The 24,394-nt window shown below is 43.1% G+C and overlaps 1 protein-coding gene across 1 annotated transcript in view; it reads right to left on the bottom strand.

Moving 5' to 3' along the window:
• Positions 1-24,394, bottom strand: part of cntn3b (contactin 3b) — a 55,824-nt gene that overhangs the window by 5,091 nt on the left and 26,339 nt on the right. Inside the window, exons 5-20 of the mRNA XM_062395025.1 lie at positions 24,060-24,158; positions 21,013-21,216; positions 17,886-17,988; positions 17,372-17,556; positions 16,811-16,947; positions 14,823-14,952; positions 14,002-14,152; positions 10,486-10,613; positions 8,918-9,093; positions 5,646-5,763; positions 4,650-4,808; positions 4,370-4,519; positions 3,073-3,143; positions 2,440-2,674; positions 1,908-2,017; positions 416-602 (exon numbers count right to left, since the gene is read on the bottom strand). Of these exons, the coding sequence (XP_062251009.1) occupies positions 416-602; positions 1,908-2,017; positions 2,440-2,674; positions 3,073-3,143; positions 4,370-4,519; positions 4,650-4,808; positions 5,646-5,763; positions 8,918-9,093; positions 10,486-10,613; positions 14,002-14,152; positions 14,823-14,952; positions 16,811-16,947; positions 17,372-17,556; positions 17,886-17,988; positions 21,013-21,216; positions 24,060-24,158 (2,343 nt within the window). The remainder of the gene's footprint in view (positions 1-415; positions 603-1,907; positions 2,018-2,439; positions 2,675-3,072; positions 3,144-4,369; positions 4,520-4,649; positions 4,809-5,645; positions 5,764-8,917; positions 9,094-10,485; positions 10,614-14,001; positions 14,153-14,822; positions 14,953-16,810; positions 16,948-17,371; positions 17,557-17,885; positions 17,989-21,012; positions 21,217-24,059; positions 24,159-24,394) is intronic.

The following is a 24,394-nucleotide window of genomic DNA, read 5'->3' as shown; positions in this document are numbered from 1 at the left end:
CAGTAAAACTCCTGGTCACAGGAAAAGAAGCAGAGATACCTGACCCAGTCAGAAGAAGCTGAACCCTAATGCGCTTGCTGTCTTGAAACAGGGTGATCCTACGGTTATGTCTTCTAACTCATATCCACTGAAATCCCATCATTTCTGAATCACGTTTTAAATATCTAAATTGTCGCTGCTGCTGCATTCCACTCAATCCTAATTTATATGCATTTTTTCCCCATCCTTCCTTTCTTCCAAGGTAAACAGAAGGCTCTCTTGTCAGATTAGATTTTATGAGCGCGGCCGACAAATCTGGAGAAAAGCTATGCATGTCATGTTGAGGACAGCATGACGCCACCTGAGCGGGGCTGTCATGGTTCATGAACGAGGGCCGTTTAGAAATGATTTCCATGCCCCCGGGGGACGCACTCACGTGGTTTCTTTGTGGTGGTGTTGATGGGTGCCGACTGCGGCCCGGGGCCAGCTGTATTGAAAGCAGCCACAGAGAGGTAGTACACTGTGTTCGCTTTCAGCCCTGTGATGTTAACCAGCGTGTAGTTTACAGAAATGCGCACTTTGCCAACAGTGTCAGGCTTGGTGTCGTCTTCCCAGTACACAACCTGTTGGCGAGAACAAAATACAAAAGAAGACGATGGAAGAGGTCATGAACACAAACAGCCTGAATCTGGGGGTGCATTTCACTGCATTATTGAAATTCATATTTCATCACGAAATCTGAAATGCTGTTTGTATAACAGAAGGAGAGGGAAGGAGCGACGATGCATAATAAATGTTTCACAAGTGGAGTCTCAATTACTGAAGCACATCCTCTCAGCCACTCCGGTTATATAAACAAGACATTAGTGGGTCATAGGCAAAGTGACCCAGGAAGAACAAATTCATGACTCTCGCTCATTTTGTTCAATAAAACCAGCTCAGCTCTTAATTTTGTCTGAGGAAAGCGAGACGAGTGTGGATAAATATTTTCGAAATGCTTTATCGGGACGAACAAATCCTCACTTTCTGCAGTGAAGACGGATCGTGTGCCGCTCTGTAAAACAAGATGCAGAGTTTGCTTTCCTACGGGCTGTTAGCATCCAATTAAGGGCGCAGGTGAAGTCATATTCGATAACGCAAACGCACTAATTCACCACTCGCTTTGGGTCATTGTCAATATTCATGTGTGTGGTATTCAGTGACACAAGAATTAAGTCTGTATAATTCTAATAATTAAATTCGAATGTGAAGTCTACCCTCGAGGATACTCCTCTGCTTTTCCATCTCCCATAAATGACTGTATTTTTAATTTGTTATCAATTAACGCTGTGTGTGATGAGTAAAGTTAACAGTCATGCAATCTTTCTACAAGTAATCAGTGATTACATTAGACTCTGACTGGAATGGATTCGCAGTCCCACCGACGTCTAATGACAGGCTCTGGACATCTACTGTTGGTGGCCTATTGAGATTCAGCAGCTTAAATCCACTTGAGAACGCCGTTTGGAGAAACGAGCCCTGCACTGAAAGGACAACGGAGACAGCGCTATGGCAACTGGAGAGCTTTGTGCCCAGGGCCAGAGGTGACAGATATTGAAAGAGCACCGGGGGGGGGGGGGGGAGACAGCAAAGCCCTCTTTGCGTTCTTGAAAGGATGAGGGATTTTTTTTCCTCTTGTGGGTTTGCTGCAGAGTATTAAGGTCATTTCATGATATTATAGCGCTTAAAATACAATTTCTGCATAGATACTTGAGAAGATATGGACGAATATTAGAAGTTTAAAGAAAACTACTCAAAATAACAATGAAAGGAAGGTTATGAGCGGATAACCCAGCCACAGGGAGAAGCTCAATTATCATGTTATAAAAAAAAAAAAATGGAGAAATGAAAGAAAGAAGAGAATGATTATCTCCTCAGTTTTAACGTACCTCGTATCCAAGCACTCTTTCAGGGACGGCAGGCAGTGCTTCCCAGATCACTTCAATTTGTGCTGCAGACACACTTCTCGCCCTAACCCTCTTCGGAGCTACACTGGGGACTGCAGAAATAGAGCACTGGTGAGAATCCCAAAGACTCATCCAACACCATCACACACACTCTAATAGCAATAAGAGGAAAAGCACAGAATAGACCTGTAGTTTCACTGAAAAGCTATTTCCCCCGCTCTATTAATGGGATCTTTGACTGACATAAGGGAAGACTATCTGCCCAGCAAATTCAATTAACAGGATACCTCCCTGACAGCACGGTGTGGTAAGTGTCTGCTAGGATTTCCTGTAATCTACCAGCATGATAACTAATATCCAGTTGACATTCCCAGCTTGAGAGCAGAGGGAAATAACAGCACTGGAGGTACAAAACTCATTTCCTCATTACTATTCAAGGTCACAGTCGTAAGGAGAGAGATTACAGCTTTCTTTCTAAGCATCGCTCTCTGCTGCGGGGCGGTGGAGTCTGTACCTTCCTCCGCTGAGTACACGGCGCCAATCGAGCTGAAGGGCCCCTCCCCTCGGTTGTTGTATGCCCCCACTTTCACATCGAAAGGCGAGAAGGGCGGGATGGTGTCGTTGCGGAAGACGTAGCGTGCCACGCCCGTCACGGAGATGGCCGCTCGGGTCCACGTGACCGTGCCCACCGGCCGGAAGGCGATGATGTAGCCAAAGCCCTCTCCATTTTGCAGTTCCTCTGACACAGGCTGGGAGCGAAACACAAAACTATAGTGATATTAAAACACATACAGGCAGAGACACAGACGGGCCCGTCTCTGCACTGTACCTCCGCGAGGGCTTCTGTGATTAGTCACAGCCTCTTTCTTTTTTCACTGTTATCACCCAGAAACACTCCGCAATCATCTTTTACCCTATCTTTTTGCTCTCGCTTGGCTATGTAATTGTGGCTAAAGTGCAAAACTCTTCAAAGGAAGTGCTCTCTGCCCCAGCGACTGGAGCAAGCAATGGCACTCGGAGGCTGAGCCGGAGAAGAGGTGCCTCTGTCTAATGTGGGTCATAAAATTGCACCGTTCAATTCTGCACAATTAAGCAAATCCATTACCCCGGCGATGGAGAGAACAGTAAAATGTGACAGATGACTTACCTCCCATGTTATCACTAATTCAGACTTTGTGCCGCCTCCACCTCCAACATCAGTGGGAGCTGTATCAGGAACTGAGAGGTAAAGCCCAGAGGGGAGCAATTAGAACACAGTTTACAAAGCTCAGCGACAAGCCTCCACTGTACTTGCAGCGGACAAGGCTGCCTGCTGGAGATACTGTCGTCTGTTTGACACCCAACAAATCCCTCACCGTGTGTAAACACCAACACGTCAGAGCGCAGTGAACTACCGATTTTGCCCAAATGTCACTGTACATGAAGATTTTAAATTTTTTTGCAAACGACATTTGACTCAACCCACGTCCCTCCTGCTCCCACTCAGCTATTTGTGCACGGCAGTGTGATGGTGAAGCTGATAGTGTAGGTGGAGGAGCAGCTGTGCATGTCCTAATAGACACATTCAAGGTGTCATATCAGCGAATGGGTGAAGCAGCGTTTAGCAGGGTTCAATCCTGAGAACAGAGATCCAGCTTTTCCTCCACTCTCACCTAAATATGCTCAAATTTCCTGGCAAAAAATACCTATATAGGAACCTGTGAGTTTTAGCATGGGTCTATGCACCTGTGTGCTTGTGTAATGTAGGCAATGAAACAAACCCACTGAACCCATCTCATGGAGGCATGTATTCTGACCTAAGCTATGTCACACAATATCAGGATTTACTGCACATCTTTGCTTTGACACAAATTTACTAACATAAAATTAAAAAATACTTCCAATGTGTCTGGGACTTTTCTGGGACATCATAAAACCCTGTGAATGCACACTTTTCCCCTCTGACTTCATTTAACACATTCAGCTTCTCTGCCACACGTGTGAATCTCTAAATCGAGAGAAGATGCCGCGTGCGTTTTTTTAGGCGTCTAATGCTGCGTTCACACTAAACCTGAAACAAAGTTTTCGCACAATGAGATTACATTGAAAGTCAATGGAAAGATGCAAATAGACACATAGTCTCTTGTGTAGCGACGTGATAGACATGAAGGCGAAATACAGCGAAATACATACTTGAGTTGCTATGTAGCGCACGTAACACAACAATTATGCCATGGTAAATTTGTGTTTGGTGTGACTGAAATGGTCACAGAATCAGTATAATCAGTATTCACTTAAGCCAATATAGTTGACATAAATTTACCTCCAGTGTATGTGGACGGGACCAAAAACAATCTAGCTATCCATGAAGACATAAACTTTGATTTGATCATCCGTAGTTCTAGTAAATTCATGGCAAGAAATCCTGGTAAAACCTGGGAAGTAAATTCAAAAGTTTGACATACTGGCATCCTCAGTCCTGGTCTTGGCCGAGGCCGGGCTGGGCTCCCCCAGGCCCACAGCGTTGCGAGCCACCACCCTGAACTCGTACTCCACCCAGGCATTCAGACCCACCACTGTGGCCGTCAGCATGTTCCCATTGACTACCTCCGGCACTGCAACAGGGAAATGAGATCCTCAGAAAATCAGGCTGCCAAACAACTGGACTCAAATTGAATGATGAATAAATAAAAGGATCCCCCATGAATAATAACAGAGAGCGACAGGAGGAGAATTGCGGGCTACCTGTGTCAACAGCCTGCCAGCCCACTGTGAAAGGCGTCCAGGCCTGGAGGATGTAGCCTGTGATGGGGCTGCCGTTGTCTCGACCAGGAGTCCAGGAAAGCTGGGCCGTGCTGTCTGTGATCTCCTCCACCGACACCTTGTCCGGGGGACCTGGTGGACCTAAATCAATTAGGCAACAAGGGGGGGGGGTGAACATTAGGTGAGCACTAACTCCAAGAAGCTGAACATATAAAGATTCCTGCACCATGCAGCATATCAAGGCCATCGGACTCCCTTTAATTAAGGGCTACGTCCTTGTTCTGTGCCTACTTCATTCACTGTGTGTGTGATGTGTGGGGCTACAGAGTGATTACTGAACACGGATCTCTCGCAGTGGAAAGATAACCTGGAGAGGCTCATTCTTGAGGAAAGGCCAAAAAGTGAAGAATCAAAACAAGTCAATTCACAGAGACAAAGAAATAAGCAAATGTTTGTAACTGGCTTTACAATGCTGTTTGCTCCACTGTTCCATTATTCAGATGTTATCCATGATATTTCGCCGATGTGTAAATGAGCCAATTATAGTCATTTTCTGTGATAAACATTGCCTCCTCAAAGCACCTGGGACAGCTCTTACAGTTTGTTAAGGGCATGAATACCAATGGAACTCACCAGGGAAGAGCCCGCATGCTGAGCCGGATACACAGAGCACATACAAACAAAGCTGCCTCAGCTGAGCCCCACGAGTCACACACCGCCCATGAGCACGCACTGCAACACTCACTGGATGTAATGCAAACACGAGCCGACATACCTCTGACTGAGGTAGCATCCAGCTTTACTCCCCTTCACTTACACAGAAGCCTCGGGGGCTGTTCGCATCTCACTCTGTCAAACTTCTGACTCCTTTCATACTTCCGCAGATGCTTCAGCGTCGCATTACTCTACAGTGTCGATTTTGATATTTGTATGTGAGCAAACTCAAACAAGCCTTTGAATAGAAATCGCTTCTCTTACCTTTGACAACTAAGATTGCAGAGGTGGACAGGCTCTCCACGTCAGTGTCTATGGCGCAGACGTACTTCCCACCGTGGCTGAGCTGGATGTTACGAATCATCAGATCCCCTGATATACTCTAGAGAAGAACATTATTGAGAAAAGCACAGTGAAGTAAACAATTTTGTTTTGTTTCATTGTTCCGCTGTTGGCTCTGGGATCCTTTAACATTTATAATATGCTTTGCACCATCCCTCCGACTCACGGCCGCTGTGTGTTGTGTGCATCTCTTCAAACACCAACAACAGACATAGCAGATGTACTTTGCACAAAAAGTGCCATTGGCTGTCCTTCAGGCGCTACCCGACCAACCAGCCCCCCACCCGTCCCCCCACAGCCCCCCTACAAACAGCTACCAGCTAAACAGAGGACACGCAGAGCAAACAAGGTCTGGTTAATTGGCAAGAAAATCCTAATTATTTTGTAATTACATAACTCATGCAAGTGTATAGAGTATAACTCTGAGTGTAAAGAGCAAATATTATTTTACACAGGCTGCATGCTTGCGATGGCCATGAGGGGACAAAACAAAACACCAGAACAAATATTATTAACTTTGTAAGGACAGGTTGTATTATAAATGGCCCCACGAAGGACAGTTTTTAAAGGGAAAGGCCAGTTCTGGCACTACGAATGAATAATACAGTATTTTTTTTTTTTAAATATAAGAGCAAAACCAACAATGCATTAGTCAGTTCCTCAATTTTTTACATCTTCCCTGTAAAAAAGCCCGTTGATTCAAAGTGAAAGACATGCATATTTGAGAATTTAAATGGGAAAATATTGCTAAATAATGTCCTATAATAACTGGGCAATGTAGTTTTAACCAAATGGCACTCAGAAAGGAAAAAAAAAAGTTCATTGGCTGAGGACTATTATCTTCCATGGAGTAATTCACATTTAATCACATTGTGGTAGTGCATTCACAGTACAGATGGTGTGCGAGGGGGTGGACTCAGAATAAGCAACAGCGTCCATGTTCATTGTAATTCAGTAACATGTCATCCAGTACAACAGAGTGACTCGCTGGCGTCTTCTTATCGTCGGACAACAATAGAGCGCAACGCTACAGAGGAATAAGCTGTGTCAAGCTCTGAATAGAAAGACGACACAGAGGCTTGAGTCCTCCTGCAGGGGCCGCGGGTTCGGTTCCGACCCGGCCTTGTGCTGTGTTTCTCCCACTGTTCTCTGGCTTCTCGTTTCACGCTTACTGTCGGAAAAATACAGTTTTAACGAAAAAGAAAGACAATACGTGTCATGCCGCGTTTACGCTGCAATTTGGAGCTTTTCCAAGACAAAACTTGACGACTACCGGGGACATGTGGGAATTATTTGTTCATCTTTGCAAAACGGTGGTCCTCATTTATAGAGGTTTGGTCACCAAAGACGACTTTTGGGTTGATCTAACATGCCTGAAATTTTTGTTTACAGCACAGTATTTTCCGTGGCAACTGACAAAATCAAATGCCAAAGATGGCTACAGCCATAAAAAGTTCTGTGCGCAACTTCGAACTCCTTCAAAAAGAAAAAGAAACAAAGTTGAGTGCAAACTCTGCCTCTGAATCTAATCATGAGTCTAACACAGCTAAGCAAAGACCTTTAAGGGTTTTCTCTCTACATCTGTGTGCCTCTGTTTGTATTTCCGGACTTAGTATAATAGTCAAATAGTTCCTAGTAGTTAACAAGTAGTAGTAATAGTGTTTTTTCATTAAACATACATCCTCCTCACCAGCTTTGCCCTTGAAAATGACACGTGTGCAATGTACAAAGGTAAACATCGATTTCAAAAGATGCATTAACCTCTTCATTCAAACAGAATTATTCTGATCTCATTTTGACTGAGCTTAGGGATCCACCTCCGGAAAGTCACCCCTGGAGTGGGCCTGTCACTAAGCATGTCAGCTGGTGACAAGGAGTGAGTTGCTTTATAAAGGAGTCACCTGAGGGGTGAGCCAGGACTCACTGCAGTCAAGGCAGATTTCATCTCCCCCTCAGTGGCAAGTGGCTCAGAGCTTCACTCCACAGCAACTGGACAAGAACGCCCGTGGATCTCCAACTCTCTGAAGCTTCTGACAATGCAGAGGGGAGCTGAATGGCACTTCTATGGAGCCGTGGGCTAAAGAGACTCTACTGCTCTCTCTTCTCTCCCCCCCCCCACCACCCCCCCACCCCTTTCATCTGCTCTCCTGTCACCTGACATTTTTTTACGCAGTGTTCGCCATGTCAGATTTTTCCCTCCAGTGTCAGCAGCCACCTGGCCGACCTGAGAGCTCGCATCTGAAAGCAAGGCGTTGTGCCTTGGCAAGCAGGAAGTGATGGGGCATATTTGCTTTCATTATGCTAATTCATTCATCAGAGGCTGTTGAGCAGGGGGCTGTTAATCTCTGTGGACAGGGGGAACAGTTTCTGTGAAAACTATATCTCATCGTATATCCAAGCACAGTACAGTGTCGTTTGTCATTTGCATTCAGATATTATGCCAACCTTTAACATGTGAATGGCAGTGATCGGACTAATGACCTTGGATATGATAAAATACATTATAATATGCAAATATAAAAGACAAGCTATGAACAAATGGCTTTGCCCTTCATCAAAAGGTATAAATACTCAACAAAGAGTCACCACTTATCATTATTTCAAGAAATAAGCATTTCAAATGAACATTTACGGTTGGCGGGCCTGCCCTTGGTGAATGCCAGCCCGCTCATTACTTAATTATTTTGGGGGCTCAAGATTCATAAATAGGTATGCAAATTGAATTATGGCAGAGGGAGATGATAAGAAAATGTTCTCCCTTGAGGTACGGGAATTAGAAGTTGAAGGGATGAAAAGTGTAAAGACTCCATCAATGAGGACCCTCCGTATGAATGAAATGGCATTTCGCTAATAGATTTCTAGAAGTGTAAAACACTGAAGCTCACACAGCTAATTCAAAAACTAAAGATCCCGAGTACTGACCTGATAGTGCCATTCATTGAGGGTTTCACAGCATAGAAATGGAAGAATGGAAGAGATTCCTAATAGAATTTTTTGATATAACATTCTGCAGTGAACACAGGGAAACTTTCAAATGGATAAGTCTTGGCATAAATTTCTCTGCTTCGGTATTATTGGTGTGTAAGAAGCCCTCTGCAGGGCAGTAGAGCATACCCTTGCACACCACACAGTATGTCCCAATTAATCCCAGAATAGCCAGAAAGTAGCTGAGTTGAACGCTTGAGATGACTCACCCCGCCCACTCTTTCAAAATGATCGCTGTCTCGCTGGAAGTCGATGAGCTGGCCGTTGAATGCCCACGAGAAAGAGACATCCAGAGCTGGATCGCAGGCAATCTGGCAGGGTAGCACGATGCTCTCGCCAACAATAATCTCCATGTTAGTGGGCCTCATGGTGATTCTGGTGGGCTCTGGCCAGACAACAGACGATAGCATGCATGTTAATATCACTGCCACAGGAACCTTTAACACCGCTGTGACCTCTGCTGCCGCCATCTCACTGGGACTCACGTCCAAATCAAGTCACCATCATTAAAAAAAAACATGGATGTGTGCTTTCCCTGTTTTTTAACAAGCATTTAAATTCCAATCCTGTCCATTAGAAACAATTAATGACATCTCGTCTTCGCAGTTTGTGTTCCAGGATCGACTTGGGAGAAAATGTTGAAAACAGTATTACAGAGATGCGAGCGCGTTCCCACTCTGTGATGGTGGTGGATTGGAGGCCTCACAGTATGTTGAGTAAAGGTCAAAGTAATTAAATTCTATGACATTAAATGGTTCAGCTGTCAGTGTACGAGAAGAAGAAATGCTAATGAGAAAAATAAGTCAGGTGGCTACACACACACACACAAACACACACACTGTAACAGAGAAACCAGAGGGCTGCACGAACATGTTATGTCACTGAATCCACAAATAATGACCTTTAACTAAATCAAGGATAATGTTATGTTACTGTGCTGCTATTTTGCATAACATATACCAGCCTTTTTAATGTGATTATAAACTGGGTTATAAATGTTTTTTTTTATGAAGTATACACTGAAGAGCCACAGCATTAATGCTGTTTCTGCAGATCTGTGTATATGTTTGTTTCAAACAAGTTTTTTTCTGGAACATCAGCAATGGGATTTACCTTCCAACATCAACCCCAGTTACCTGCTTCAATAGTGATTGGATGGCCGATTGGTTTAACTGAAAGTAAATTGGTAATTTTCCCATTTTCCAGTCTTCTTCTGCTAAGCTACATAACAAACAACACATCTTAATTAATCCCAAAGGCAAAAGCCCCCTGAAGAAAAACACAATAAAACATCATTAAAGACTTGCTCAGTTGCATCCAACCTAAAAGTGGAATTTCTGAAAAAAAGAAAACATATAACTATACTGACATATATATAAGTTAACGTAAGTAAACAAATGTATTAAATTGTAGTGTGTGTGTGTGTTATTTAGCTAAGCTCAGTTCGCCCTCTGCCGATGGTCGCGTCACATTTAACATACAGATGAAAGTGGAATCTTCTCATTTGCATCTGTAAAATGAATGCATATCTCAGTGAGTTTCTTATAATCTGTGTCCAAGGTTCTCATTTTTAATACCTGGAAAAACATGAGGCACCTAGGAAAATCAGGAGTGAACAGTTCACAGGCAGCTGGGGAAATTAAAGTCAGAGCAGTTCTACCATCATTCTCAGTAAATACAGTGGAAGAAGACTGAAGAGCTCTGATGGTGTAATGTAGAGAGGTTAGTGGGATGTGATATGCTTTAGTAGAAGTAGATGAAGAAGAGCGCCCCTCACCAGTGATGAGCAGCTGCCCAGTGGTGCTTGCTGTCCCAAACTGGTTCTTAGCGATGCAGGTGTAGCTGGCTGCGTCCCGTCTGGTGACATTGGTGATCTTTAATGTTCCGTTGGGAAGCAGAGTAATCCTGGGGGAAGCAGAACACCTTTTAACTGAACTGAGTATTAAACAAAAGGGCTGAGCTTCGCACGCATCCCTCTGCTTTCTTTGTTTTGCTGTAATATTCAATATCCTTACATTGACCTGCACCGAGGAGGTTTTGTTTTGATCTGTGTTTGTTTATGTGTTGCTAGTTAGCAGTATTACGCAAACACCACAGGACTAATTTGTATAAGTCAGGAAAAGACCCCATTGCATTTTGGTGCAGATCTGGATCAGTGGGTGGATCCCCACATTTGTTTTCACTTTCTTCAACATTGAAAGATGAGTGCATTTTTTTATTTTTTCGTTAATTAATCAGAGAATAATTCGTGGATGGGAAAAAAAATCTTTGGAATTAGGCGTTTTTAGAGAAATTATTTTTATGACAATTTGCCATTTGTTGCATATACAAATAATAACATCAGGATTTAGTGAATTTAAATGTAGTTTCATAAAGGGACGGTTTGGCCTTGGCGGAGGTATGTGCTCTACTGAGTGCCATCTCTAGTTTTTATTATTCTCCATGATGCACTAAGTTTGCAGAGTGGAGTTTCTACCAGATTCATGTTCTTCCCAAAAATGTAAAAGCCTCTGAAAAAGCACTTTGACCCGGGTGCTATAAAGCTTTCCTTTAAATCCCAGTAAAAATGGGATTCTTTGGTGCAGGGCAGCAGCGGGCAGCATGACCCATCACCCCAACTCAGTGGTGAGCTAAACTCACCAACACATTTCTAAGTATTTTACACACAGCGTCACTGAGCAACTCAATGAATAAATGAAATGTGCCGTACAGGCTTTATGTGCTGAAGTCAGAGAGGAACCACTGTCATGCTGGGAGGTCACTGACTGACGGGAGATCTAATAAAAGCCCAACGCGTGCTATGATACATAATATAATACAGCTCTTCATAAGAACATAACCCTGTGGCAATATCCTACACCGTCAAAATTTGATGGAAAATAATAATATCTTGGAATAAACATAATTATAGCTGAATATAATTAAACGAAAAATGAACCGACCCTGTGTAATGCGGTTGTCTGTACGTGTGTTTTATTTGAAAAATAGCCATCTTCAGTGAAGAGCATCAGAGTGTGACACACTGATGGTAGGTTGCCCAAGGCAGCTGCACTGCTGCGGCCAAAAGTGACAAAAGAAGGCAGTGAATCAGAGGAGGCTCTGAGGTACGCTTCACCAATGCCTGCTTCAAAGCAGACATATTCTTGACTCTTGCATTGCTTTAACTCTCAGTCTTCTTCTTCACAAATACATGTGTTGCCCAGTGCAGCAGCCGTAGAGTTGATTGTAAGGCCTAGTGACATCATGAGGCTTACTCCTCCCCTGTAGATCTCTCTGTGCTGACTTTAACGGTTTCTTCATCATAACGATCAAGTTGCCTTTCAGGAACCTATCGCATTTAGACTGTAATACAATGATTCACAATTAATTACAGCTTCCGTATAGGATCTAATAATTTATCTTTATTAGCCTTATTCATACATACACACCAGCTTTAAAGGTTGCAGTAATTAAATCTCGACCCAGATGTTTTAGCTAATTATGAGCTTTCCTCATCATTCAATTTTTGCAAAAAAAATGCTTAGAAAAATCTGTTGAAAAACCAGTTGTGTAACAAGAAGGGCACTTGGAGAGCAAATACCTCCACTAAGGCTGACTGGCCACTTTATCTCTATATGCATTTCCATAAATGTTGATCTGGATCATTATCTGGATCTACAGCAAACTGGGTCTGTTTATAGCTAGTAGCACCCTAAGTAGTGTAAGTAAACCCAAAGTCATCCTTTTGGTAATTCAGGATTTGAAGCCATCAATCATAACATGTTGTTAAACTGATGACTGGAACATGTCATGACTCTAAAGTAACAGCACTAGGGCTGCTTCAGTAATTGTATTTAGGTCAAACACTGCGAACACTGTTTTCATTGGAGCCACTTTCTGTCACAGAAGTAGTCCAGATTAAAAAAACTGCTGACCGCGAGCTCAGTAGATTATCCAGGGTAACAAGGGACAAGGGGGTGGAGGCGGATATTTCCGAGATTGATATCTAATTACTAAGCTAAAGCCCTGAGCATGGATAGACACCACGAAGGGTAATTAGGAACTAGGCCTTTCATCATTTAGGTGAAACTACCTTTAAATGATGTGATATTTAGTGACTCAAAATGTGAATTCAATTCATTTCCGCAGCACTGCTCCAATTTACAGCGTGACTCCATATATGAGAAAACATTCCCCTGCCAGTGTCCCTGTACATCCAGCATTATGCACCTTGAAAGGGTATGTGGGCTTCACATGCACTGTGCTAAATGTCATTCAGCTTGGGAATTTGAGCAATTTTCTGCTGCTGCAGCTGCAGCTCCCTGTCCTCAGCCGACTAAACAGAGCCGGTGCTGTTTTGACAAGATGCTTGGCTCGTATTGTTCCCTTTCAGACTTCCTTTTGAATTAGCAGCACGGGAATAATTCAAAAAGCACAAAGTTAAGCATTTCTTCAGAACTGGCATGTGAGCGTTTGACTTGTTTTTGTTCAGTCTGTCCCGTGGGTGCGTGTGTGTGTGTGTGTGTGCAACAAATTCTAAATGCGTGTGCTTGGACTTGCAGCAAGGTTTATTCACCAGCCCAGCTTTTCATCGCTCTCCAATCACGTTGATGAAAAGAGTGCAGATGGATTGCTTAAAAGTGTCACTTCTTGTCACTGATTTTCTTTTAGATTTCTCCACCATGAATTAGAAGCTTTGTATTTTATGGAGTCTGTTCAGTAGCTCAAATTCAGCTCCTGGTGTATTCAACAAGAAGTCAGACCTGCAAGGACAACAAACCAAATCAAGCACCACTTTCTGCCACAGTAAGTGGTGCTTGAGGTTTTGCTCATTATCTGACTCATGTCTGTGTTTGGAGTTTTGTGTCTGGTGAGACGTCTCCGCTTGCAAATATGGAAAAAGGCTTTTGTCTTGAATCTTCAGTGATTACGTGAATCACATTAAATGTCAAGATAAAGTCGAACATTTAACCTCAGGTTATTACAAGTGCAGCAGTCTCAGTTTTACTGCTTTCTAAAACTAAATCGACTCATCTTCAACAGGGGCTTCAGTTGCAAATCTTGTATCTTTGCAAATATTTAATGCATGCAGCGACGAGTAAGCATCTGGATTCCTCACACTGAGCGTTTTGCACATGAAGGAGCACATTTTAGTGAGTATTTTAGCCATGTGCAGTTTCCATGATGGCCTTGCTGCCCTTAATTATCCTCATTAAACCTCCACTCTATGCATCTGCACAAATGTCAAATACACTATTCAAACAATTCCGCTCGCAGTGAATGTGAATAAAAGCTGCTTGGACCTTTATCCTACCTTTCGCTTCTCTGCAGGATCTCGTTCCCTTTCTTCCACAGGCTATTTGCTGGGGGGGAGGCCTGAGGCCTGCATTCGAGAGTGACTTCGCTGCCTGAGCGAGCTTTAAGCAAGGCCCTCAGCGGACTTTTGGAGAAGCTGGGCGGTGAGGCTGTTTGTTGGGGGGGCAGAGAAATGGTGCGCGATTAAAAAAATATATAGGCAACATAAAACTGTTCAGATCAGACCTGCTTTTCGGAGATGGTCTCCTCTTCAGTGCTCAGTCAAATTTTAGCAGAAATGCCCATCGGACCTACCTGCTACCCTTAAACAAAATACACACACTCAGACACTCAAAAAAGTAGAAACACACACACACACACACACACACACACACACACTCACACACACACATACACACACACACAACCTGCAGTGGCGGCAGCCATTATCCATACTCATCATTACATTTTGTCAGCCACCATTTGGACCTAAGTGACATCGGCTGAATCAAGACAGCATTGAATTTCGCATCGAGTCAGTCAGATGGAAGTCATCAAAGCTTTGCAAATAAATCAATACCCCATCTACACGAGAAAGCATGCACAATGCCACAAAGCAGGGTGTTTGTAGTTTCCAAATCAATACGATGAAACGACTGCGAGTAAAATGAGACACTCCATCAGATTCATATTTTTGCTAACAGAGCCCACGGTGACATCAAATGAGGCTGCAGACTGATTGCTGAGGAGCAGGCTCTAGGTTTTTATCTTATCTGAGGAGATGATCAAATGCACAGACGGATAAGCAGCATAAAAGCACAGAGATGGAGGCCATCTTACCTAACACCATTAGTTGGGCACTGGAATAAATAATGCCATGTTTGTTTTCAGCCACACACTGATACATCCCAGAGTCTGACACGTTTAGCGCTGCTATAGAAAGGGCCCCGTTTTCGATTTGCACCCGGCCCTGAGGAGGAAAAGAGAAACAGTTATGCATATCCATTGCATGGCCAGTCTATTATGTCCAAAGGCACAGCAGCAATTACTGGTGCACCATGACGGGAGGAGGACAGCAGGAGAGAGAAAAGAAAAAAAGGAAAGGAGCCAAGTGGCATTGTGCCGTATGTTCAGCTTGGAATGGGGCAAGAGATGAGGGGTGAGTGCGAGCGGCAAAAACTGCTAACCTGCATCTTAGATACACAGAGAAGAAGCAATGTTGACAATGGGACCAGTAGCAAAAAAAGGGATTTATTCTCAGGGGGTTCAGTTGAAAATATAATATAATAAATGGCTTCGATAATGACGTTTTCTGATGATTTTGACCCATTGAGCTAGTTTGAGATCATTAGTGCTGCAGGGTGAGTGGCTATTTATAGGGCAATCTTAATTATAGGTGCATATAGCGGGTGTGGGCTCATCAAAATGTAGTACACAGGTGAAGTAAAGACTATACATGACTCAGAGTAAAGCATCAGAGTAAAGCATATCCATCAAATGACATGTATCTCCCTTTGTTTTGTGGTATTTAATGGGCAATCCACCATCTTTCCATCTATAGTTCTGTTTAGCTCCAATGAGGGGTGAAACCAGGCATATACGCTGCTCTCTGTGTGGCCCTGTTCACACCTGGCATAAACATCTGTCCTGAGGCCGATCTAAAGTGGACAGCAATAACTATGTGTGTATTAAAATGCAGTGTTGGCGTGAGAAAGAGAGAGAGAGAGATAGAAAGCTTTGATCAATTTAAAAGTATTAATCATTAGTGGTGGTGGTGGTCAGTATTCGATATTTTTCGCTGTGGCCCCCAGCAAATAATTGTAAGGACACAGAGAAGCGTAAAAAATGCATTTGATTCATTTTGACACTGTAGCGGGTCAAAGGGATGTTAGCTGAGTAGGCGGTCCTTCATATACTGCATGGACGAGGACATATTTATGTTCACACAGCAAAAGGAATGTGGCCACGTGCCCCAGACCACCTCTGACTGTGGTTTCTGTGATAGGATCTCAGGACATATTCAGAACACATTGGAGTGCGTTTAGACCTGAGCTTAGCACATGTGATCAAATCAGGACAGATGTTACTACCAGGGTCAGCATGATGGAGAAAAAGACGAGTTCTTGTGACCTTTTGTCATTCGCACGAAGGACAGCGGAAATTAGATAGAAATTAGAATGAGAGTGTGTGTGTGTGTGTGTGTGTGTCTGTGACTGAACTGTCTCTCTGCATTTATGAAATAGATTAAAAACGGATTGGGAGTCATATTAATATAGTTCTCAAGTTTAAACATTTATAGCTCAGAGAGTTTCCACAGACTTTGTGAACAATACATGCTGCCTCTAAAATGTGTCCAAACATTTTTTTGTATTTGGATATATAACCTAGATAGGAACAATGTGCACGAAAAACCCATCAGGTCGGCCAGATCACATCTGGAGGTAGACTTGCTTGCACTGTGACTGGATCTCAACCAGGTTTTAAAAACCATCTGTACAATTGTTCTTGAGGCAAAAAAATAAATCCGCCCATCTGTCTCTTCCTGCAAGCTTAAGCAAATCTGGCATAAGCTACAAGTTGAATCAGAGGCTGGTCAGTTCCTTGCAAAAGTGATTTAAGAATGACTGCAGATTACAATGGTGTGGAGAAGGAACCAAGATAATGTGGCAGATGATTGGCTGTCATCAATCAGATAAGGTTTTCCATTGGGGTGAGATAATGTGGAAAATACACACATTCATCTTTACTCATTATGTTTCTCCCCACCTACAGTTTATGCATGTGGGGACAGTTTGTACAACAACCAGGAGCTGAACAGGTCTTCTTACCTCACCCATCACCTGCTCCCCATTCTTCAACCAGCTGTAGGAGGGTTTAGGCTTTCCATTGGCCTTACACTCCCAGAAGAGGCTTTCCTCGATGGACAGAGCCGTGTCCGTCATTGTCTGGAGCCAGTGAGGTTTAGCTTGACGGAAATAAAAGGAGATTACCTTTTTAATTACACAGGCAGTGGATTAGTTAAAGAGCAGTATCAGAAATCATAAAGCTGTTAAAGCAGCCTCGCATTGAATCACCGAAGTTTAAACTTAACAAGTGGATTAGAAACATAATGAAAAACCAAGGATTGTAAACAGAATTATGAATTGACGGGGAGTTAATTTGAAAAACTATTAACTCTTTACTTTACACAGCCATCATCCATGGCCCATCCTGCAATTTCATGGATTATTATATCTCTCACATTATAGACAAATAGGTTTTCTGTCCAACAATTGAGATTCAACAAACTGCTGGTCATATGCACGTTTCCCATCCAAATGTGGAAATCTGTTACAGGAACACATTCATTTCTGCATTCACTCTCCTTCAATTTGAAACGCCTCACTAACCATGGAATGAAATACGGCCCCGCGCCGCATTTTTGCCTCGCCGATTCTCTGCCATGCACTCGTACGTCCCCGCGTCTTCCTGCTGGAAATTAGGGATTTCAAGGATGGCGTTTGAGTTCTTCATCTTGACTTTGCTGGGGAAAGGGACGCCGCTGGTTCTTCTCCAGCTTATTTCTGGGACGGGGCTACAAAAGGGGAGCAAAAAGTTCCCACGATGGCAACTGTCAGTCGTTGTTTTCAAAGTGTGATTAAGCACAGAACAAAAAAGTTTTTGATGCAAAAGCCCGGGGAATTATTGTTCCCTACGAATCAAACTGCTATTGCTCAGACTTCAGACGCTCTTAAAGGAACTTTGATTTCTGCTCCCTTGTCTTTCCTTGCCCGAGTATGGATTGATGAATCAAAAAATGAGTAATGTTACGCTTTTGCATCCTTAAATCATCTTGAGTAGCACTAATTCATGCATGAATGAGCCTCCCGATTATGTCACATGCACACAATAGGGCCGACTTACTTTCCCAGAGCGAAGCATTCCAGTTTCACTACCGATTCCTTCGCAGCTGGAACTGAGTCAGGAAAGTGAACTTCTATTTTCGGTTCGTATTCACCCATTACTCCTGCAAAAAGGAGACAATAGATTGCAAGCTTGTAACATCAATGATTAACAGCACACAATACACATGCATTGGATCAAAGAGAGAGAGAGAGAGCAGTAATGCAATGGGACAGCTTTCACAAAAGTCTTGTACGATGCAAAAGTGACCACTGAAGGGCTGGGAGGGGAAATCCGAGGTGGCTTATAAATGATGCAGAGAACACATCAGGGTAAAGTCTTACTGAGCAGAGATTTATCACCTGTGGCAATGTGACTTCATTTATGACTTTATTTATATTCACATCAGTAGAAGGGGTCAAAGACGTTGTGAGATATATTAATATGCCCTTTACTATTACCAACCCAAAGTCTGGCAGCAAGAGCTGACCCGGTGTCCTGTGCATGTTTTCAGATTTAGAAGTCACGGAAGACTTCGATAAGCTGTGATCAGTCTGAGCATCAGTGAGTGTGGGAAACGGGCAGAATATGAAATTGCATCTCCTTCAACGAAATATGTCATCTAAATGCTTTGGTCGGACATTTTTGTGACATTTTCCGTAGGCATGTTTCCAGGGGCGGACTGGGGGAAAAAAGTGGCCCGGGAGTTTCTGTCAGACCGGCCCACTCAATACACGGCGCGCGGCCCACTAAGTAGCCGCGTTGCCCACTCAATGGATCGCGCGTATCGAACAGTCAGTGGCCTTCTGGGAAAAATACCCATACACTTAACATTATTTTGGATGATTACAAAGAAATTACATCATATATGTATGTTTGTTTTTTAATAACATTTGGATCCACCAATTTGCCTGGATGGACACATGCCTGGCTCTTATCTTGGCTCTCATGCCCCTGGCTGCTGCTTCCAGCAGCTGAATCATCAATCTAGATAACATATTAACATTTTGTTTAATATGTTGTGAAATGCATGCTATACTTGGCCAAGTCAACGCCTCTACATAACATATTAACAATCTAGATAACATATAAACATTATTTATAATTTTAGATTTTAGCATAACAAACTAGCTGGTTAACTTATTTGTCACAGGTTAATAGAAATTATAAGATTGTCCTATTTACAACTACCACCATGGATAGCTTGCTCATCAATTGTAAGCCAGTGACTACGGCTAACATGTTAAAATAGATAATCTAGATGTTGACAACAACACCAGCTTGCTTATTTTACCAGATCATAACGGTCTATGGGGTTAGGGTTATCTTACCTTTTCACTGTCACCAGTCGGTGGTTTTCCAAAGAAATTTGATATTTTTAAATGTTTTGAGGCACCTTTCTCCAGACATTTTTTCTTTTTATCTCTTAGCTTTTCAGCTCCACCTTTTCGTTTTGGTGCCGACGGCATGCTCTCGCACTCTCCAAAACAACGAAGGCAACGAAGAGCTGGGCCTCATGGGTTGTGCGCATGCGTATAACTGGGTGCCGCGTTGCGTGTATGTATGCAAATCCAAATTCTCTACACTTCGGCTGTGTAAGAACCAATTTAGAGGTGTTTATTAATAAGGTGGAGATCTTTTCTTACTTTGGACTTCCGAAGTCTGTAAAACACATATTAAAAGACACTTAAAAAAAAATCGAAAAATAGTCACCATGAGTGTGAAGACCGATTGCGAGTAGCAGTATAAAAGCAGTCAGTGCGAATAGATAGGTATAGCTCTTGGAGAAAATTACGCTTGTGCCGCTGTTTCAACCATTGTAGGGCTGATGCGATGATGGGCGTGGGCCGGTACATCATAGTGATGGGCCGTTGGATTTATATTTTCGGCCATCGGCCCACCGGGGATGTCCCCGGTATTCCCGATGGCCAGTCCGCCCCTGCATGTTTCTGATTCACTGATACATCTCAATTCAAACTCTCACCTCACTCATGAAAGAGCAGACATTTTTACGTTTTATGCTACTTTGCCGGAAGATGGACAAAAGGGATTATTCACAACCTGGTGACCCCCAAAGGTGCTCTGAGGAATATGATGGGACACATGGACGACGTCCCCGCAAATTTTAAATCCCAATTTTTTTAGGGTATATTTAAGAAAGAGAAAAAGTGGGTTTAAAAAGTTGATTTTCAATCTTATTCTTTAACAGAATTTTAAAGATGGGAGACGGACTCTACCCTCTTGTTGAAATATAATCAGTGAAACTCTGTTCAAAGAACTGTGATAAATATCAATTATTTTTGATTTGAGGTTGATTTTGAAGAGAGAGAGCAATTTTCAGATTGGAGCAGCAAAATGATTTGTGCAGAATATTTCAATAATTAGTCATATTTCTTTGAAATGACCAAAAAAAAACGAAAGACTGATTCTCAAACGTTCTGTCAAAATGTCTGAAAGCATAAACCCTACAGAGTGAAGACCTTTTTGTAAAGTGAGGACATTTTGGCCAGTCCTCACATCCTCCAAGGTCTGTTTGAAGGTTAAGACTTGGTTTTAGGGTGTTTTGTTTGGATGCTTAGGGTTAGGGGCTAGGGAATGCATTATGCCAATGAGTGTCCCAACTAAGACAGAAGTATACAAACTTGTGTGTGTGTGTGTGTATGTGTGTTTCTGTGTGTGTGCAAATAAGAGAAAGAGAGCGGTAGGAGTAAGGAGGGGCTGAATGAATCAATGAGTTGTGCACGGATCCACTATGAATAAAGATTTTACCCAAATTAGAAATCAATGTGTTGTGGTCAGTGTTTATGTTGTGGCCATAAACAAATCAACCTATTGTCACCGAGAGGCATGAAAAGACGATTGATTATGACATCAGCTGGGTAGGCGACCCCTTCATATGTGGCCCAGGATGGATTTGTGTTTACACAATTAAAATATTGTGGCCACATTCGTCCCAAACCAACTCTCAATGTGTTTCGAGGATTATTTTCAATACCCCTCTATTTATTTCTTAAAAAGAGTAATGGTGAATGATATTAAGCTAAAACACAGCATAGGTAACTGTTGACTCTACAATCAAAGCCAACACATTAGTGGATAGTAGGATGAACCAGTTGGTAATGGTGTAAAGATTCCCTGTGGCACTTACCATCACTTCTGAGGACCAGGGGTGTTGGAGAGCTGAGCACCTTCTCCCTCGTGACGGTGTTGTTCACCACACAGGTGTAGTTCCCGACATCTGAGGGCTCCACTTTAGTGATGTACAGACTCCCAGTCTCCTGAGAGATGAACCGGCGACTGTCTTGTTGGACAAAGAACGGGTATTCGTTGAAGATCCATGCAAATGCCAGCTCTGGAAAGGATAACAGAACAATATTACTGCAGTGCTGATCTACCATCACTACTTGTTCACTGACTGATTCCATTTACTTCAGACTTGAACCCTGTAACCCTGTAACCCTGTAAGGTCAAGACCTTACAGGGTTACAGGGAGAAACCCAACAGACAATTCCACACAAACCTGGCTTTGTCTGTGTCGTGCCTGTGGCTCGGATAGCTGGACCAAAAAGAAACAGACTCATGTGTGGCCTAAAAATGTTAGCATGCCATTTTCCTTCACTTATCTCAGTCTCCTTGGTAAGTGATACCAGGACATGGCAAGTGCAATAGTTATCAGTGCAGAATAAAAGGGAGACTTAAGGAAAGGGAGCAAAGCAAAATGGATTACAGTGCGTCAGTGGCCCTCCCCTGACACATGGCCTCCTTTTTCCTGGGTCCCTGAGTGACTTAGTTCACGGGAGGCCCGAGTGGAGGAAGGGACAGACAGATTGATGTACGGAAGTAGGAATATATTGTCATGCACTTTTGCAAGTAGCAGGTCTACCACAAGAAAGGAGAGACCTGCCATGATGAATTACCATGTCATTTTGAGAAGTGCAGGCTTCGCAGACTTTCGAGACTGAGGAGATGCGCCGTATAATCTCCCACTTTGGTGGTGAGGGGCTCGGAGTCAAAAGGTGTATGCAGTCACTGTCAAGCTTATCCGATGCCCCCCAAGGGAGCAAGCCTCTCTGCCTCGGCTGGGATCAAGCGTCCGAGCCCGGTGCAGCGACGCAGATACAAAGCTCGTTCTGATTAGGCAAGCAGGAGCTACACAGTTCAGACTCAGCATAACCTCTCTCTCAACTGTAATGTGAACCGCTAGAATTATTGTAAATTAATGGCTTTTATGAAAAACACAAAGGGACTGACGTGGCACAAAAAGGCCCTTTGAGTAAACAAATCTCTTTGTCGGAGAACAAAAGTCACACAAGAACAATTTACTATGACAATATTATATTTTATGAGTCGTAGCTGAGAGATGTGACCATGAATGCGGTTGTGGAGGGGGAACAAATCTGCTCAGTCTAGTTCAAGGTAATGTAGCACATCAGTGTTTTCTAAATTCAAGAGGGGAAGAGAGAAGAGGAAAGGGGAGAATAAAAGAGAGAAACGAAGACGAAGAATGGGACAGCAGACTCACACTGCATCACCTTCAGTCACTTGAGAAAATGTTAGAAAACACAATGGTGCTAAGGCTACAGCAGCCAACCGCGTATAAGCCCGTGTCGGAGAGGCAAGCTGTCAAACTGCATTTCACACAGAGTACTCTGACCCATTATCCCATAGACCAGCTGTACACTGCACTGTTCTACAAACGCCTCGCTTGTGAAGGAAATTGGTCGTGCAAGCGACGGTATCGGGGGGGGACAAGTGAGGCAGCAGCCATTGTCCATATGTTCTCAGTTTTCTGCAGGGTGGTGTGGCTGAGCAGGCGGCACCTTTATCTCCTGGTCATAGAGTCTCAGTTGTAATGTACTTTTTTTGGGCCATTAAAACAACTGAGGCAATTTTTTTGAACGTGTGACTCACGCAATTATAAGGCGACTGTCAGCAGCTGGTTGTCAGCCTCCAAAATCAGCCTATTAGAGCACAGTATGTAACCCCCTGTAAGACTTGTTTCCTATTACATATTCTATGACATATACCATATTAATCAGAGATTTAATCTAGGCATAGACTGTGAGACTTAAAAAATGTTGTAATTAAATTCCACCTAACTCTGTAAAAAGTAAATCGTCTTAGATGTGAAGCCAGAGCTCCAGATTAATGTGCTCACACTGCACGGTCAGATTGTCTGACACATCCTGACTGCTCACACTGTGTGTTGCTGTCAGCTCCTCCTGACCAGCTCCAGGCCAATGTTTGTGTCAAAGAAGTAGAAGGCAAAGTTTGTTTGCTAACAATACTAACAAGGAAGAAAGGCGCCGGCTTGACCATATGTGCTGAACGGTGCAACAAAGAAGCGTCGCCCCATGGACACGCACGTAGCTTGGAAGACGTGAGTATTTTGGTTTGGCTATTTTACAGAAAGACATCAAAATGTTTCAGAATACTAATTGACCACTAGCTAAACCCTCTTTTTCCTACTCCCTGTGCAATTGCTTCCAGCCAGACGCAATGAGGGAAAAGATGCTGGGTTTGGGGAATAGAAGCGTGACTATGCTTTAACTGCGCAAGACCTTGAAGATGGCTGACCAACATTTCTGTCATGCAGCGTCTGATCGCTCATCCCACCCCCCTCTATACTGCATGATGTATGATGCACAACAAAGCGGAAAAACTCTAAAATAAGTTGCGCGTCTCATAATGCTGAAATGCTATGCCCCGATTTAGAGAAGTAACGTGCAAATAACGTCACCCATCTTTTTAGAGAGCCTGCAGTTTTCCCACCTGGCTGTCACACTTTATGCTAAGCTCAGTTAAGCTGCTGATAATTGTAGAGTAGCGTCATATCTAATCGACAGCTCTGAGAGTGGTGTCGATCTCCTCAGGTGAATCTCAGCAAGAAAGGAAATAATCATATTTCCCAAAATATCAAACTATCCCTATTAGACAAATTTGATAGACACATTGCCTTCATTACAAAAACTTTCAAGATAAGAGGGTAAAACACCCAACTGAGGATCCAAATAGTAACATTCTGTACAAACAACATAAGGCGAGAATTATCTGCGCACATCAATGGGTGTAAAGGCAGATTAATTTGGAGTAAAGGAGTAATCCCTTATCTAAGGTTGCCATGTGGAATGGGTAGAGGTAATTACTCTGAGTCAGGTGGAAACAGGAAACGATGGGCGCAGGCACAAAACTTACCTCCAGAATACGCCGGCGGTCCACAAAGCAGCACCACTCCCTGGCCCTCGCGGACGTTGACCGCACTCCTGACAGCTTGGGTTTTGAACTGATCAAGATCTGATGAGTCAAGTAAGGTGAGAGTAGAAGTTAGACCAAACAGTATAGAACTGAATATCAGACATTCTTATTTTGATATCGTCTGCCTTAGAAAAAGATATCTGTATCTCTATCTATCTGTACACGGGAGACAAATGTTTCCACAAACTCTTTCCACGTGTTTATAATGTTATATCTTGAGCAGTGGGAATTTAATAGGGCACCATTGATTGTCCTAGAACACCTCCTGATAGACC

This window comes from Platichthys flesus, chromosome 2, assembly GCF_949316205.1.
Source record: "Platichthys flesus chromosome 2, fPlaFle2.1, whole genome shotgun sequence".
In the NCBI taxonomy this organism is placed as follows: domain Eukaryota; kingdom Metazoa; phylum Chordata; class Actinopteri; order Pleuronectiformes; family Pleuronectidae; genus Platichthys; species Platichthys flesus.
This window is presented reverse-complemented; position numbering and strand designations above follow the sequence as displayed.